General features: G+C 37.9%; 1 protein-coding gene across 1 annotated transcript; it reads left to right on the forward strand.

The window, feature by feature from the left end:
- The first annotated feature begins 1,293 nt into the window (after nucleotides 1–1,293).
- RSL24D1 (ribosomal L24 domain containing 1) lies at nucleotides 1,294–16,930 on the forward strand. Its single transcript, XM_047075085.1, has 6 exons — nucleotides 1,294–1,414; nucleotides 5,835–5,948; nucleotides 7,927–7,999; nucleotides 13,366–13,429; nucleotides 15,201–15,286; nucleotides 16,471–16,930. The coding sequence occupies exons 1-6, from the start codon at nucleotides 1,334–1,336 to the stop codon at nucleotides 16,542–16,544; spliced, it is 492 nt and encodes a 163-aa protein (XP_046931041.1). The 5' UTR covers nucleotides 1,294–1,333; the 3' UTR covers nucleotides 16,545–16,930.
- The last annotated feature ends 1,386 nt before the right edge of the window (nucleotides 16,931–18,316 follow it).

Raw genomic sequence — 18,316 nt, forward strand, 5'->3', positions numbered from 1 at the left:
AGAATCTTAGCTTAACATTATCCCAACCTTGAGGATCCTGTAAGTCTACTTTAACATATAAAAATTCCTTTGGAAACTTCCTTTATCTCAACTCCCAAGATACATGCTGGCAATCATACTCCAGGCTTATGCCCCTCTAATACACATCTCCATGGTTCCATGACTCAGGTTTTACTAACCGGTAATAAATGGCATTTCCCTGGCAACAGCTAATCCCTCAAGATCCTGGAAACCCTGTTTCCAAAATACCTTAGAGACTTACTCTAGCCCTAACCTCTTCACAACCTGAGGGTATCTAATCAGTTACCTATCAACCCAGTGCAGCCCTTCCTGCACATGGGTCTTGTCCCCATGCTTTATAATAAAATCACCTTTTTGCACCAAAGACATCTTCAAGAATTCTTTCTTGGCCGTTGTTGTCTCCGGATCACCCCACCATCACCCCAAGACTTCATCATTGTGGGCTATAGCTGTAAACAAAACGACAAAAATCCCTGTCCTCATGGAGCTCTTATTCCAATAATGGGAGACAGGTAACAACGAGGTGCAGAAAACGGTGAATAGGATGCTCATTAGTGTTAAAAAGAAGAAAGAGACACACGCACACAGAAATAAACATGTTTATATATGCACAGAAAATCTTGAAAAGAAACCAATTGCCACTGTGGAGAAGTCTCGAGGTCTGAGGAGGGAAACTTAGTTTCCTATTAAAATGTTTTTACCATATGCATATTAATTAAAAGGGGGTAGGGAGGAGAAAAGGTTTAAATCACCAGAAGTCTTTCAAAAATTGTTGGTAACGTTCTCTAAGCTTCAGAGACTCGACCGCTTGGGTCGTAGCGTTGAGGCCGCAGGTTCTCGCTGCCACAGCGCAAGTACTCTGGGGACGCCAGTCAGTGGCAGGTCTGGGGCAGGCAGTGCCCCAGTGTTAAGAAGTTCCTAAAGACATCCCAGTGTGTGTGGAGTCGGCCAGGGACAAAGAACAAATCACATAAGATAGGAGTAAATGCTGACGTTACAGGGTATGGTAGAGAGGAAAACGACCCGCTGTGAGAACAGGTTTCTAAGGCGGCGTACCGCCACGTTCCACCTCCCACAGTGAAGGCTGCCAAGCCGACTTTGCAGCTCTGCGCCTGCGCAAAACGGCAGCGCTTTTGCTCGCGCTACCGCTGAGAGGCGCTGTCACGTTCGGACCGCTTCCCAGGGCCCTCAGGGCCGACGCATGCTCACTATTTCCGGGGTCAGGTACTAAAGAGAACCACTTCCTGTGACGGGTTGCGTCACTTCCACTCGTGTTCGGCGTTTCGTCTGTGAGAGCTCACGCGGTTTCAACATGCGTATTGAGAAGTGTTATTTCTGTTCGGGGCCCATTTACCCCGGCCACGGCATGATGTTTGTCCGCAACGATTGCAAGGTGAGGTCGCCAACACTGGCGCGCGCTCTGCGACGCTCCCGCGGGCGTGAGGAGCGCCGCTTCTGCGCGTGGTTCCTTTGCACCTGGGGCGTTTGGCTCGCGTTTTCCGCGCTGCCCTCACAAGGGGATGATTTTGTGAGGACCTCCGGCCTCGACCTCCCGCTTGCGGAGTTTCTCCTTCCTGGTGTCCCGAAACGAGCTGGACACCAGGCCACCCTTGACCGGGGCTGGCTGCGGTGAGGTTCCCGAGTTATTTTAGCCAGCGCCTGATGTAGTCTGGGGGTGTGTGGGGGCTGTTTGGTCACTCTTGTACTTGGGTGGAGTTCTTGAATTAAGTAAACTTTGTTGAATGTATGCCCAGTCAAGCATTATTGCTAGGGTCTATGCCCCTAGAGATGAATAAGAGTTGGGAGTGTCTGTAACACTATAGAAATACTGCATATGGCCTAATAATAGTTATGTATTACGAAGTTGCTGGAGGTGAGTTGGGGAGGGTCGTATTTGAAAAGGCTCAGAAAGACATTTATCTTGGATCTTGAATGTTGCATAAAAAAGTGAGAAGAGGGAATTCTAGGTGGTGGAAGAGTGAACAGTTGAAGAGAGGCACAGCGAAACAATGTCTTTAGGGAAGTGACTTGTGAATGGTGATCCAGGCCTGGGGTAAGGCTATAAATACACATATATGTAAGTCTACATAAGAAGATACATCTATAAACATAAAATACAAACATAATTATGAGACCTGGTTGTGAAAGACTTTGTGAATAATACATGAATTTGCTTTCTTACATCAGAACGAATCTCTTTCCTCTAACATACTATTTCTCAGCATTTGGACCTAGGACTTTATATTTTAACAGGTGACTTTGTTATGCTAAGGAATTACACTTTCTGCTTCATCACCTTGTATCTATTATAGATGGAAGATATTGACGTCATTAATTAGGAGCAAGGGGTTTTTGCTGAGAGTGTGGGACCAAAACTAGGTTTGGGAACTTGAAAGAACGTGTAGAAGATTTTGAATACCTGATCTCAGGAACATGATAAAAAATTTATAGAAACTAACTTAATGATCGTTAGGTTGGCGTTTAATTCAGAGTGGGCAATATGGCTTTGTAGATCATCTGGTCATTATAATTTTACGTTTTTTGCCCCGCAGGGCTTATCGGGTGGGTATAGGAATGAGAACAAAAGACCATGGGAGCTATCTAGAGTTGTGTGTTGATTTGGCAGACACAGTGGAAGTTCATGGTGATGAAGTCTGTATTGCTAGCAAGGACAGTATTGAATTGGCTGCGAGCCAGCTTACTCTAGGGAAGACAAGAACAGAGTTGGCTGGGGATATGAGATTCAGAGGCCCTGAAGCACTAAGGAAGATAGGAATCTCGTTCTTTCTGTGTTTATGATGTCCAAATCTGTACCTTCTTTGCTCTAGTCTGAATTTTCCACTGGATGGGGAAATCCTGTTTGTACCAGTGAGGTTACTGAGAGTTCCTAATTCACATCTTTTTTGCTTTCTCATTTAATACTACTGTCCTATGCCTAGACAGTTTTGCTAGAAATGTGAGAGTCATCTTTGAACCTTTTACCTTTTTTTAATCTAGTTACCAAGTCTTAACCTGGCTGTGCAAAGTTTAGTGGTCTTTGCTTTCTTTTTGGCCTCCCACTCTGGTTTCATATTAGGCACTTGTTACTTTTATAGCTTCCTAATAGGTTTTCTGCCTTTTTTCTCTTAGCTTTTGTGACTGTTCTTCCTTCCTTCCTTCCTTCCTTCCTCCCTCCCTCCCTCCCTCCCTCCCTCCCTCCCTCCCTCCCTTCCTTCTTGTGTATTTTTGAGAGAGAGAGAGGTGTGAATGGGGGAGGGGGAGAGAGGAAGACACAGAATCCAAAGCAGGCTCCAGGCTGAGATAACAGCACAGAGCCTGATGTGGGGGGTCAAACCCATGAGCAGTGAGATCATGACCTGAGCTGAAGTTGGAGGCCCAACCGACTTGAGCCACCCAGGGACTGTTTTTCATAGAGACCTCCCCTCTTACGCTTCTTAGGTATTTTCTTAAGGGTACAATTAGTGTTAATATTCCATATTTTTATATACTTTTCAAACATAAAAAATACATGCACCCTTAATGAGTGCTTAATAAGTATTCAGTCAGTGGAGTTTAAGAGTTGAAGAACTTTGAAGCTGAGGTATTAGATCATTTAATCTGCATGTTGAAGACTGAGGATGATAGAGGACTAGTTTAAGAGGGAAACTTGAGCCTATGAAGCTTTGCCTCACAATCCATCCACCACTTACCCACCACTTCCTTTTTTTATATTTCCATTTTACTTACGTATGACCATTGTATGTAGTTTTATCCCATTGTTTATGCCCTACCCTGATCTCAATCTCTTCATTGTAAAGTGAGACTTTATTACAATGCTGTCCTAACCTTCTCAAGATAGAGTATGATGTTTTAATTATTCTTGTATCCCTAGTACCTGGTAATATCAGACACATAGTAGATCTTTCTTATTTGTTGGTTGAATTCCCTTCATAGCTCCATTGATTCCAGTCTTTTCAGGTACTTTATTGTGCTTTTCAGTTAACATCTATTAGATACAGAGTTCAAATAGACCTCTCTATGTATAACTTTACATTGGCTCAGTTTGGAATTGAGGAGATCCAGGACAAGTTCAAACCTCTCATTAGGTGTATCTCAGAAATGGGGACTTGTCTAGGAGTTATCTAGTAGGCATTAAATGTAGGAGGCTTTTACTGTAAAAGGCAATAGTCCTTTGGGCTAAAAATACAAAATTACTGATATGAATTCATGGTGGGGTACTCCAGGAGATCCATTGTATTCTTAGATTTCTACTTGCTTTGAAACTTATAATACAGGCATGTTTTGACCCTTGTCTCTTAGGAGAGGGCTCTCCAGGAGGTACTGACCCAGATCAGATTAAACTAGTATTGGCTTTTTTTTTTTTTTTTTTTTGAGTGAGAGGGAGGGCCAGGAGGGGACAGGGAGGAACAGGAACACACACACACACAGAGAGAGAGAGAGTGAGAGAGAGAAAGAAAGAATATCCCAACAGGCACCATGCTCGGTCCCAATGTGGAACCCCATCACATGACCCTGGGATCCTGACCTGAGCCGAAATCAAGAGTTGAATGAATGCCCAACTGACTGAGCCACCCAGACGACCCTAGTATTGAATATTTCTAAGAAAACTGTGTTCTAGTGTATATGGGGACCTGCTTGAATTTCCCCATAGAACAAAGTGTACATAAAATGAAAAGTATTTTGGCGGGGCACCTGGGGGGCTCAGTTAGTTAAGCATCTGACTTTGGCTCAGGTCATGATCTCATGGTTCATGAGTTGAGCCCCGCTTTGGGCTCTGTGCTGACAGCTCGGAGCCTGGAGCCTGCTTCGGATTCTGTGTCTCCTTCTCTGTTCCTTCCCTGCTTGCGCTCTCTCTCTCTCTCTCAAAAATAAATAAAGATTAAAAAAAAGAAAAGTATTTTGGCTTGTGATATATATGCAGGTTTGTGATGTATACACAAAATTTGAAATGTTTATACTTCATTTTGACCTTTTTTATACTTAATTAGACCTAGAAGATAGGTCACATCTTCTAGGTGTGATGATTCACCTTAATTTTATTTGCCAAGATCCATATACTCCTAAGTACTTTTTCTTCTCAGATTTCCTGTACACATACAAATTGCATTGTGTTTGGAGACATTACAAAGTAACAAAATATGCATTGTAGACTTATAATGAGTCCTAATTAGCCATTTCACTGGCATATTGAAGCATCATTAAACTTTAAGTTAGCACTGTTAAAGGATAATATCTTCTGGGATGAAGGTGGAGAATTAGAGTATTGAAGAATTTCCTACTATGAATACATATTTTAGAAAACAAATCTGTAGCCATTGTTCGTTGCTTTTTTGAAATTATTTTGTGCTTTTAACAAAAAGGATGGAAAGAACAAAAAGGGATTCACAGGAGTAGTTTGAAACTACCCCCACCTCCCACATTGAGGTATATAGAAAGTGAATTTTGAGAATTATTATTAAGTGGGCAGGGATTTAAATAAGTGACTTTCCTTGCAAATACCATTTTTTATTTAAGATGACTGTAAGGTTTTACTGTTAATCTATAAACATGACTGGTAGTTTCTTAACCATATTATTTTGGGGGCCCTTAGCCTTTAGCTGTGATATTTGATAGGTTTTAGTCAAAAAATAGTTCAATTTACATTTCATCTTACACGTTTACATGTATTTCTAAGTGGTGTTGTAAGAAGAAATTGTGAGTACAACCATTGTCATTTTTCAGACTTTGCAGTATATTTTGTCTGGGCAGGGGTAACATCCTACGATAGAAAAAATCGTAATGTTGACTTTCCACTATTTTAACTTTTCTTATAGGTGTTCAGATTCTGTAAATCCAAGTGTCATAAAAACTTTAAAAAGAAGCGCAATCCTCGCAAGGTCAGGTGGACTAAAGCATTCCGTAAAGCAGCTGGTAAAGAGCTTACAGTGGTGAGTATAGTTAGCTTTCAATGGAATTTTTACAGTTTTTAAAATTTTAACTTTTACAGGGGAGGGCATATAATTTAATTAACTATAACAACGCTTCCTGTGATGAGAATTGGTAAGTGATTTATTTGGGTTTGGTTCTGATAATAATCTAATTCTCACATGATCCTAAAAACGATAAATCGGTAGAATTTTGAAAAGGAAAAAAATTCCTAATTCATTTTTTGGACGTGATTTTCCTTGTTCTCAGAAAACCATTTTTTAGCTCCTGCAAACAAAAGGGAAAATCATTTAAATAGATTGAGGTGAAGTTGAAAATTGCTACTCAAGGATTTTGAGACAAAGCCAAGAGATTAATTAAAGGATTCATCACCAACATTAAGGGTTCTGATAAGATTTGTAGTAGACTCATTTATCAGTTTCTGGATTTTCTTACAGGACTTCAAGAACAGAGAAATTAGGTAATAGTGTTGGTAGAAGGAGGAATAGTGGATAGTCAAGGGTGAGAGAATATCATGCATGAGTCAGCCATCATCAGGTTGTTGGTACTGAGTTGGTATAAGGGCCTGGTGAAGCTAGTTCACGTATGACCCATGTAAAGGAGGAGGTGAAAGCTGCTGCATAAGCCTCCTTTGAGGGAGGAAGACCTTTGAACTGTTCCTTCCCTCCTTGTTTGACTTTCCCACCTCTCTACTCCTTAAGGGCAGTGTCTAAGCAATTGTAGTGAAGCCTTTTCCTGGCTTCCTTAATACTCCTCGTTTTCCACGAATGAGGAGAATGTATTTTGACAAGATGCAAAGCCAAATCACAATTATTGTCACAAAAATGATTTCTGGTATGGATGAGAATAAACTTAGCACTTCAAATGCAAGTGACAACTGCATGAGTGAAGAAAGGATGCCAGTCACAGTCATCTGCTGGTGACCAGTTACCTTGTCTTTGCTGAGGTTATTGTGACTGAGTAGGTCACGTGTATATAAATGAAATAGGGGGGCGCCTGGGTGGCGCAGTCGGTTGAGCGTCCGACTTCAGCCAGGTCACGATCTCGCGGTCCGTGAGTTCGAGCCCCGCGTCGGGCTCTGGGCTGATGGCTCAGAGCCTGGAGCCTGTTTCCGATTCTGTGTCTCCCTCTCTCTCTGCCCCTCCCCCGTTCATGCTCTGTCTCTCTCTGTCCCAAAAATAAATAAACGTTGAAAAAAAAAATTAAAAAAAAAAAAAAAATAAATAAATGAAATAGGTAAATACAGAGTTAATGCTGTTCCATGTGCCTATCTCACATAAATTTGAAAACTAAGAAACATACCTATAGTTTTTCTAAGAGAACTATAGCTTTTCTAAAATTGTTTCTCATGTTTTAAGGTAAATAGGATTATTAACTGTCAAAATACCAAGTACATTTAAAGGGCACCTGAAGAATTTCTGGGAGTGAATTATGTCATGCAGAGTAGCACCACATTTATTTGAAGATGTGTAGTTATATAGCTTTATGCTATAACAAAGGTACATAAGTGTTGAGATATATGAACATACATGATAGGTTTTTAGGTTGAACCATATGAAATTCTCAATGGTTGACTCATTTTGATCTTTGAAAAGTAGTAATTCATATGGTTCAGCCTCATAGAAAGTTTTCTGCCTGTGAGTCTCATCTAGGAACTGGAAATTAGGGAGGCCTCTTCAGTTTTTTTTATAATCTCCTTGATATATGCCCCTCTGAAGGATGGGGCTAATACCTTCCTCACGATGTCCTCTTAAGAATCACTTGTATACAGATTGGTATTTTCAGTAGGGCTGTCTTATACATCTGGTGTGAAAAGGAGAAAAAGTATGAAAACTTGGGTTTGCTGGGGCCACCCTGGGGAAATCTTAATATGTGTCCATGGTTTGAAATACTTGGAACCCTTGTGAAAAGGAGAATAAAGTTTTAAGTAATGCTTCCTCTGTATCTCCCTTAAAACCATTATTTTTCCCTCTCTTACAGGATAATTCATTTGAATTTGAAAAACGTAGAAATGAACCTGTTAAATACCAGCGAGAGCTATGGAATAAAACTAGTAAGTCACAAAGGAATACCGGGAATTTTAGAGACTTGTTTGGGATATTACCTTGAATTTAATGTTTTATGTTGCTTAAATGTTTTCATTGATTAGCTTTTATTCTTTATCTTTGTTTTACTAGTTCTGTTGTACTTGCATCTTTTGTTATAAACTGCCCCAAATCCTTTTCAGAATTGGCTGATATATACATTATAAAAATAATGTAATTATTAGATATGATTTGAAGTGCCTACACAGATATAAAAATACCTAAAAATCTGAGAAAAAATAAAAGTGGAGAATACTTTTTTGGGGTGAGTGTGGCATAGTTAAAATATACACAAAAGTTAACACTTTTTTTTCATTTATTTTGAGAGAGCGTGCACATGCTGTGTGCACTTAAGTGGGGAAAGGGGCAGAGAGACAGAGAGAGAGAGAATCCCAAGCAGCCTCTGCACTGTCAGTACAGAGCCTAATGTGGGGCTTGAACTTACGAACTGCGAGATCAAACCTGAGCCAAAATCAAGAGGCAGATGCTTAGCTGACTGAGCCACCCAGGTGCCCCAACCTAACACACTTTATAAGTTTAGATAATTTAGTTTAGGGATATAAACATTCGGTATACTTTATAAAACGTAATGCTTCTGTAAAATTAAAAAGTGTAGCACCTAAGGTGATAATTACATTTTCTAATAGAACTTCTAAGTGCATGACTTAGGTATAAGTGGAGCTATAGGCTGCTGAAGTTAAAAGCAATGGTAACTAGTCCTTGTCTTTTTCCCTCTTTTTCCTGAAGTAGGCAGAGACTTTAGTGAAAAAAAAAAAAACCCCATATGTAGTAAAACTAAATTCCTTAAGTTAGCTTGTAGATGACCCTTTGCGTATGTTTGAGGTCCTTGTCCCTGACTTTTCTTCTCCCCATGCCTGTCTTACGTGTTCTTTAGCCATTTATATAGTCTTGGGTGTGGAGGTGATATAGTTGGTTTGTTATTTAGAAGTCTCCAGGGCTTGGGGTCCTGTAGACTTTATCAGTCTTGAATGGATCATAGTCAGGGCATCCTTTTTATCACCTTTTGCCCAGTCACAACACTTCAGGGGAGGAATTGAAAAATTGGGGCCTTTGTAGTAGTATTTGACACTCTCTAAAGCTTTATCTTTCTGGACTATGTGAAGAATTTAGACTCCAGTTTTGGAATTGCCTTTCCACATAACCTTGATGTTTGGTTTCTTTTAAATAAGGTCTTTCCCTCTGTTTTGCAATTAGAGGAAGAGTTAATTTCTGAAAGCAGTTGAATATAGTGGGTTTATTTGATAAGGAAATAATGCTGATTTAAACTCAAGGATTTCTAAAGAGATTAATGGGATTCTTTTTTTTTAATTGAGGTATAAATGACATAGAACATATTAGTTTCAGGTATACAGTGTAATAATGATTTGATACTTATATATATTGTGAAATGACAAAGTCTAGTTGGTATCCATCACCACGCATTATTACAAATTTTTGGTAAGAATTCTTAAAATGATCTAAAAGACAAACTTGTCAGAGATGTTATTAGAAGGTCTGAAAGCATTTTTATATCCCATTGAATTTCATTTAATTTTGGACTTTATTTTCTTTGTTACTGTTTGAGGATAGCAGCTCCAGATCATTTTTACATATTTTATAACTATTACTTGGTGGAGATTCAGTTTGATGTTGAAACAGGTGAATATTTTAGTCGTCTGTGGATATTCAGTTACTATGACCCTCTGTGCTGGTTTCCTGTTATTAACACTGTTCCTGAAAGATACAATTGTGTATCGTAAGACTTCATGTATTTTAACAATAAGTACTTAGTCTTGCATACAAAGATGAACAGGGCACATATAGTCCCTGCCCTTCTGATGCACTTCACTGAGTATTCCTATTTTATTGTTTCTCTTACACAGTAACTGGTTCATATGTTATCAATCACTGCCCCACTTATTTATACATATGTAAATTTAAAAAAAAATTTTTATTTATTTTTGAGACACAGAGACAGAGTGCGAGCAGGGGAGGGGCAGAGAGAGAGAGGGACATGCAGAATCTGAAACAGGCTCCAGGCTTTGAGCTGTCAGTACAGAACCCACGAATCATGAGATTATGACCTGAGAAAGTCGGACGCTTAACCGACTGAGCCACCCAGGCACCCCTACATAAGTAAATTCTATAAGCAGCAGTGCTCTATTGAGGGTCCCCCCCCCCCCCGCATAGATTCTATTATCCTTTCCTTTTGAGATCCTAAAAGTAGACTTTTCATAGAAAACTTTCTCAGTAGACAGTATGAGTCTTTTGGAACTTAAAACTATTTCCTACTGCACAGTTAATAAAAACTTTTAGTAGTATTCCAAAAAAATGTTACTCTTCTAAAAGATTTGTTGCTTCCCCACACCCTCTATTTCAGTATCATCAGGTCTGAAGCTAATCTGTTGGCAGTTTTATATTCATTGCTTACGTTTTTGAATTGTGGAAAGGTGTGGACTGAGCAACTTTTGTTAAGATGCTGGTGTCCACAGAAACAGCAGGAGAACTTCAAAAACAAGAATCCTAGGAAGAAAAGTTTGTATTTTATCCTTCAGGTCTTTGTGTTGCAGGTCAATTTTAATATCAGGTGTTTCCTGGGGCACCTGGGTGGCTCAGTTGGTTAAGTGTTCGACTTTGGCTCAGGTCATGATCTTGCTGTTTATGAGTCTAGCCCCATGTCAGGCTCTGTGCTGATAGCTCAGAGCCTGGAGGCTGCTTTGGATTCTGTGTCTCTTTCTCTATGCCCTTCCCCTGCTCATTCTGTCTCTTGTTCTCTCAAAAAAATAAACATTAAAAAAAAATCAGGTGTTTCTTACATTAAAAATTTTTCAGTCTTTTGCAATATTTGGAAAGGTAGTGTCTTATTTTTTGGAGAGGATTTACCTGCCACTTTTTTGAAAAGTTTACTTATTTTGAGAGAAAGAAAGCACGCATGTGTGTGTAGGGGGAGAGGCAGAGAGAATCCCAAGCAGGCTGTCAGCCCAGAGCCTGAAGTAGGGCTTGTTCTCATGAACACTGAGATCGTGACCTGAGATGAAATGGAGTTGGACGCTTAGCCGATTGCACCACCCAGGTGCCCCTCCCTGCCACTGCTGTTTATTTCCCTTCTGAGTAACTTTAAGGTATAGAAATACTTTTGAGTACCAGAACTGGGCCATATTTTTGTTGAAAGTAGAGAAAGAAAAAAGTTACATATTTAGCATGAGCAGATTTAAAGTTGACTCTGTCTTAGATTATTCATGTAGACATTATCTTAATACCAGTGGCTCCATGAGACCTTTGGGGGATCTTGTTAAAATGCAGATTGCGATATAGCATGTCTTGGTGGGACTTAAGATTCTGCATTTCTGACATGCTTTCAGGTGGTATCAATGTTGGCTGGTCTCCAGATTACACTTAAATGATTTTATTTTGACATATTTTTAGACTGAACAGAAAAGCTGCAGAATTCTGATATCCTTCATCTTTGATTCCTCAAATGTTATTAAATTTACCATTCTCTGTCCTTTGTTTTCCTTTTATAATATTTTGAAGTTTTTAAGTTGCATATATAATGTTTTTATCCGTAAGTAGTTTAGTAGAAAGAGTATTTCCTGAAAAATAGAACATTCTTGTAAATAACCATAGCATAGTTTTTAAAATTAAGAAATTAACATTGGTACAGTATTATCATTTAATCTTAGACCTGTGGAGGAATAGTACAGGTCATGTCTCTTTGAATTTGAAACAGTTCCCAAGTTTTTATATTTTATGATACTGACAGATTTAAAAAAATTTTTTAATGTTTATTTTTGGGGGAGAGAGAGAAAATGAGTGGGGGAGGGGCAAGAGAGAGGGAGACCTAGAATCTGAAGCAGGTTCTAGGTTCTGAGTTGTCAGCACAGAGCCCAATGTGGGGCTTGAACCCACAAACTGTGAGATCATGACATGAGCTGAAGTTGGATGCTTAACTGAGCCACCCACGTGCACTGATACTGGTTTTGAAGAGTATGGGTCAAGTGTTTGGTATAAAGTCCCTTAATTGACTTTTGTTTGATACTGCCTCAGTGTTAGATTTGGGTAATCATAGATGGGATGCTGAGTTCTTATCGTTGTATCCTATTAGGAGCTACCTCCTGCTGTCCATTGGTCTTATTACTGGCTGTGTTAACTTTGATCATTGTTTAAGGTGGCATCTGACAGGTTTTTTCACTGTATTTTATCCTTTATAGTTAAAGTATATTGGTGATCTTTTAAGATTACTTGAATATCCTGCTATTCTTCAGATCCACAGAATAGAAGAAGTTAGATTGGGAGTGTGTTGCCCAGTCTGGCGGCCACTGACCACAGGGGCTACACTTAAAATGTGGCTATTCTGAATAGAGATTTGCTGTAAATTAAAAAAAAAAAAAAATTTTTTTTTAACATTTATTTTTGAGACAGAGCATGAGCAGGAGAGGGGCAGAGAGATAGATACAGATTTTGAAGCCGTGTCCCGGCTCTGAGCTGTCAGCACAGAGCCTGATGCGGGGCTTGAATTCATGAACTGTGAGATCATGAACTGTGAGATCATGACCCAGTGGAAGTGGGATGCTTTTAACTTACTGACTCACCCAGGTGCCCTGAGATTTGCTGTAAATGTAAAATACATGGTTTTTGAAGACTTTATATGAAAACAAGCATAAAATTCCTCAGTAATTTTTGTATTATGTTGAAATGACAGTATTTTGGATATATTGGATAAAACAAGATACATCACTAGATTTTGACTTTTTAAATGTGGCTGCTAGAAAATGTAAAATTACTTGTATGGTTTGTCTTAATCTTAGTGCTAATGTAGATTGTAGAGCATAGTTGGATTTACCCCTTCTACACATTTCCCAAAACTATTGGATTTTAGTGGTTGGGAACATGGCAAATTGATTCGTTCATTCTACCAGTATTCATCATGTGCAGATCATATCCCAGGCACTTAAAGGAAAAAGTAGTATTTATTACCAGGATGGTGCCTTTTTTTTTTTTTTTTTTTTTTTTTTTTTTTTTTTAAACGGAGAGGACAAGGTAAGAATGAGATTTGTTGCCCTTAATCCAAATTCTTAAAGTTTGGGCTGGTTTAAAGTAGAAGGAAAATTTAGTAGCAGTAAAGATTTTTGTAAAATAAAAATTAGAGCTGTATTTGTGAAAGATAGCTGACATTACTGTTAACTCTAAGAGTACCTACCTTCTTCAGCTATTTTAGTAGGGATTGTTTGTGCAATGAGGGTTTCATTTAAGCCATTTCTAAGTCAGAATAAAGTGATTATTAAAGCTCTTGCTTGAATGTGCAAAAATACGTAACTCTTATTTTTTTTTGTAGTTGATGCAATGAAGAGAGTTGAAGAGATCAAACAGAAACGCCAAGCTAAATTTATAATGAACAGGTATGAACATGTGTAGAGTAACTCTTGGAAAAATAATTACTAGTAGAAATCCAGAGAAATTTTTTTCACATAACTTCAGAAAACTTGCAAGAATAGTATAAAGAACTCTTGTATATTCTGGTAGCATTTTGCCACATTCACTCTGTCCTTGTCTTTATGTAAGTTGAAGACATGATACCCTTTTTCTGAGTATATTTCTATGTATATATTCTAAAAATAAGAACATGTTCTTAGATACCTATCATATAATTACCCAAATCAGAAAATTAACATTGAATGATATGGTTATATAACCTACAAACCTTATTTAAATTTCACCAGTTCCAGTAGCAACAGAAAACCCTGGATCTTGCATTGCATTTAGTGGTCCTATCTCCTCAAGCTCCTTTAGTTTGGACAGTTTCTCCTCTTAAATGACATTGACATTTTTGAAGAATACAGGTCAGTTATATTATAGAATGTTCCTCAGTTTGTGTTTATCTTGTTTTCCTCATGATTAGATTCAGGTTAGGTACTTTTGGCCAGAGTATCATAGAAATGATGATACATAAGAAGGACACACATAGCAGGAGCCACATATTGTTTCAAGTGATTGATCACTTGGTTAAGGGGGTGTCTGCCAGTTTTTTCCACTCCATTGAAAAGCTCTGCTCTTTTTGATCAGTACATATCTTAGGGGAAATACATTGACCCTCTGCACAGTTACTCAAAGTGGTACCTGGTTCAGTAATTTTTTCTTTTATTAGTTGCCTTTCTCATATAAAGGAGCTTTTCCCTTTTCCAGTTTCAAAATGTATTCCTTTATTTATTCATGTATCTGTGTGTATTCATTGATTCTTCTGGTATTCAAGGGGTGATAATTCTTTGTCATTATTTTAATGTTGTAAGTGCTCCATATAGGCTACTGGGCATCCCTTCAGGCAGGGTCCCATTTCATTGTGAATTTCCTCATCTTTCTTTGGGTGCTTTCTTGATTGATGGCTAAGAAGATGTGGCCTCATCTTATACTTCCCTGGCCTGGAATTGGCTGTTTCTTTAGAGCAGGGATTTTTTTTTTTTTTTTTTTTTTTTTTTTTAAGAGAGAGGGTCTACACGTGTAAGCAGGGGAGGGGTAGAGAGAGGAGAGCTAGAATCCCAAGCAGGCTCCATGCTATCAATGCAGAGCCCACTCTTGGCTAGATCCCACGAACCATGAGATTAAGAGTAGGACACTTGACAGACAGCCACCCAGGTGTCCCAGGAGCATTTGTTTTTGATTACATTACTATTTGGTTTGTCATAGAAAAGCATGTGCCGACAGCTTTCTGGCTTTAAAAAAATGTTCAAGTGATATAGAAACAAAAGCTAAATGTTTGAGAACTAGTCTGTTAGCATGTTTGTCTCACATGTGTTTTGTGTTCTTGTATTACTGATCAGAAAAATTAGCACAGAGACTATTTCGTTTGAGGAGAAAAGATCTAGGTACTTTAGCATTTGAGAGGTTTGCACTATATCTATATAATAGACATTGATGTCTGACATTTAATTCTTCAATCACATTTCTTCATTCACTCAGCAAATATATATTAATCCCCAGTTTATTCCTAAGTACTAGGGATACAGTCAATGAACCAGTGGTAGTGTAAGAATTTCTTAAGCTAATTAGGAACTGGAAAATAATTTTGAGTTCTTACTGCTAATCCCTGGCTAAAATAATTTTGATAAATTATGAATTAATGTCTTTTAAAGCAATTTTAGTAACTAGTTTCGGCTTTTATGTGTTGTGTCCTAGATTAAAGAAAAATAAAGAATTACAGAAAGTTCAGGACATCAAAGAAGTCAAGCAAAACATTCATCTTATCCGGGCCCCTCTTGCCGGTAAGTGCTGTATTACACAGAAGTTCTCTTTCAGTAGAGAAATCAAGAGTCAGGATTGTTGTGGTCTGGTTAAGTGGGTGCTAGTCAACTTTTTATGGGCATTTTTTCATGTAAATATCACATTTATGATATGACTTTGTTTATAAAAATATAATTTATTCATTGTATTGCCCAGTTCTAATTTATTGCAAATGGTGTTTTTCTTCCCTTCAGAAAAATCTTGTATTCCATAAGCTAGTCATATTTGAGTATTAATTTAATAGATTTTTGCCTATTTCATACTTTTTATTAAATAATAGTGTTTTTTATTAGTGGTTTTCCAACTTTGGTTGGTATGGGACTTGTGCAACTTAGGATAAATACAGAGGCCCAGGCCTTTTGAGTCTGAGCTTCTGTTCCTTAGCTTTCTGGGTTCTGATACTACTGTTTGTATTAAAACTTTCTCCTTAAGTTTATATAACTTGCCTATAGTCACTCATTTGGGCAGTTGTTTGTGTGCATAGTTTCTTTTGTGGTGCTAGAAAACCAGTCTTCACTCAGCTGGCACCAAATACCATCTGTTATATGATTTACTTATGCAGATTACCTGAAGGGAGAGAAATTTTGGTGAGATTTAGTTCAAGAGTTAATTCCTGTGAATGATTCCATGTCGAAACCTTAGTAAGGTCAAATTCTTTATATATTGAATAGTTAAGTATTTAACGAGTTAATTTTTGTACCATCTTTTATTAAAATAGGCAAAATCGTGGAGCATTTGTTTCACATATAGACGATGTGAACTTACACCCAGAACAACAGTAATGAGCTGTTGTTATGTAACTTTTTAGGTAACCCTCTTAGGGTAGGTAAGTACACTATAAAGAACAGAGACCTTGGAGCCAGAGGGCCAGGGTTCAAATTCTCTCTTGAGCTTACTGGGCTTACTGAGTGATCTGGGACAATTTTATCCATCTCTGTGTCTGTGTTCTCTCATATTTAAAATGCATGTTAGGGTGAAATGAATAAATGTGTATGGAATGCTTATTTTATGTATGACATATCATAAGACCTGTGTGGGTTTGGTTACTATTCTTAAATTTCTTAGAATTGGCTATTTTAAACCATCTAAGATCCTTTATAGAATGTTGCTAAGAGTTCTGCAAGGTTACAGTGGATTGATATTTTTTTAAAATTTGTTTTTAAAGGCAAAGGAAAGCAATTGGAAGAAAAAATGGTGCAGAAATTACAACAGGATGTGGACATGGAAGATATTTCTTAAAGATCTCACTATTTCTCTAAGTGCATTTGAAAATGTCCTTAGGAGACCAAGAACTTCTAAATGATCTTTTATATTTTACATAAGGTCACTCAAATGAAAGGTATTTAAAAATATATCTCTTCTACGTTGCTCATTGCTGTCTGTAAAATATCAGATATTATGGATGTTAGATTGCATTTCCATTGTTAAACCTTCACTGATACTTACATTTATCTAAGTCATGCAACTTCTCTTTGTAAATACAGAAGTGAAGTGTAGGCATAAAGTGTTCCTGCCATTTGGGTAATGGCACTATGCAGTATTTATGGAAGAACTAATGACAAAAATATATTTTACATATCCCTAGCCATAAATTTTCTTTGCAGTAAAATATTAATTTTACTTTATTAATATTATAGAAGGGGGCTTAAAACAAGGAACTAAAACAACCTGTATGTAGGATAATTAGCCTTAAGTAATCTTTTATTTTGATTTCAGTATTTGTTTTGGTTTCTTAGAAGAGTATATGAAGCCTAATTATGTTGGAGGTGAGAGCTGAATAGCTTTTTCCTGAAATGGTACTCTATACTGAGAACACTTAATTCTGAGATTCCTGATAGAACCAGATTTTTTTTTCCAGCTTAGCAGTGGTTTAAAAGTGGAAGAATCCCAGTGCCTTTTAGGATGTTGTGTGATTCCATTTAAAAAGCTCCTAATTGGGGCGCCTGGGTTGCGCAGTCAGTTAAGCGTCCGACTTCAGCCAGGTCACGATCTCGCGGTCCGTGAGTTCGAGCCCCGCGTCAGGCTCTGGGCTGATGGCTCAGAGCCTGGAGCCTGTTTCCGATTCTGTGTCTCCCTCTCTCTCTGCCCCTCCCCCGTTCATGCTCTCTCTCTGTCCCAAAAATAAATAAACGTTGAAAAAAGAAATTTTAAAAAAGCTCTTAATTGTTTTTGGATAATAGAATTTACGGTTTTTGTGTCACAAATTATTTGGACCTAAGTTCATATTTTTTCTTTAAAAGCTACTAAAAAACTATTCGTTAGCAGGAAGAAAAGAACTCCCACATACTACTGAAGTAGGAAATACAATTAAAGAAAAATATATACTGAATAATGTTTTTATATTTCTACATTTTTTGCAACTTTAAGGATATTAACTCACTTCACATTTTTAAGGACAGAACTTAGAATAAATTATAATCTTAGGGTTATAAAATTATAAAGTAATGGCTAAATTTTTACTTCAGTATTAGTGAAAAAGTCATCACTGGACAAAGTGTTCAGGACAAAGATCTGAATTCCAGTGTGATTTTTGCCCTTGTGTTCTTATTTGTTAAATATGGGTCATTGGTAGACAACATTATTGATAAAACAATTAGGGGAAATGATATATGAACTCAGAGACATTTGTTAAATTACTTGAAGTTTGTACTCCATACTAGATTTATGTTTGTTTTAATATCAACATGTTTAAGGGGTGCCCAGGTGGCTCAGTCGGTTAAGTATCCGACTTCGGCTCAGGTCATGATCTCACAGTTCGTGGGTTTACCCTATGTCAGGCTCTGTGCTGACAGCTCAGAACCTGGAGCCTGCTTCAGATTCTGTGTCTCCCTATCTCTCTGCTCCTCCCCCACTCATACTCTGTCTCAAAAATAAATAAACATTAAAAAAATTAAAAAAAAATCAACATGTTTAAGATCACATACTGTCAGATTTCCTACCTCGAGACCATCAGTTTGGGAAATGGAGCTGAAAAGAGAACTGTTTGGTTATTAAACTTTGAGATGCAGTAT

Source organism: Lynx rufus, unplaced genomic scaffold (genome assembly GCF_022079265.1).
Source record: "Lynx rufus isolate CCGP_SWC_20201006 ecotype Redwood Valley unplaced genomic scaffold, mLynRuf1.p SCAF_13, whole genome shotgun sequence".
Taxonomy (NCBI): Eukaryota; Metazoa; Chordata; class Mammalia; order Carnivora; family Felidae; genus Lynx; species Lynx rufus.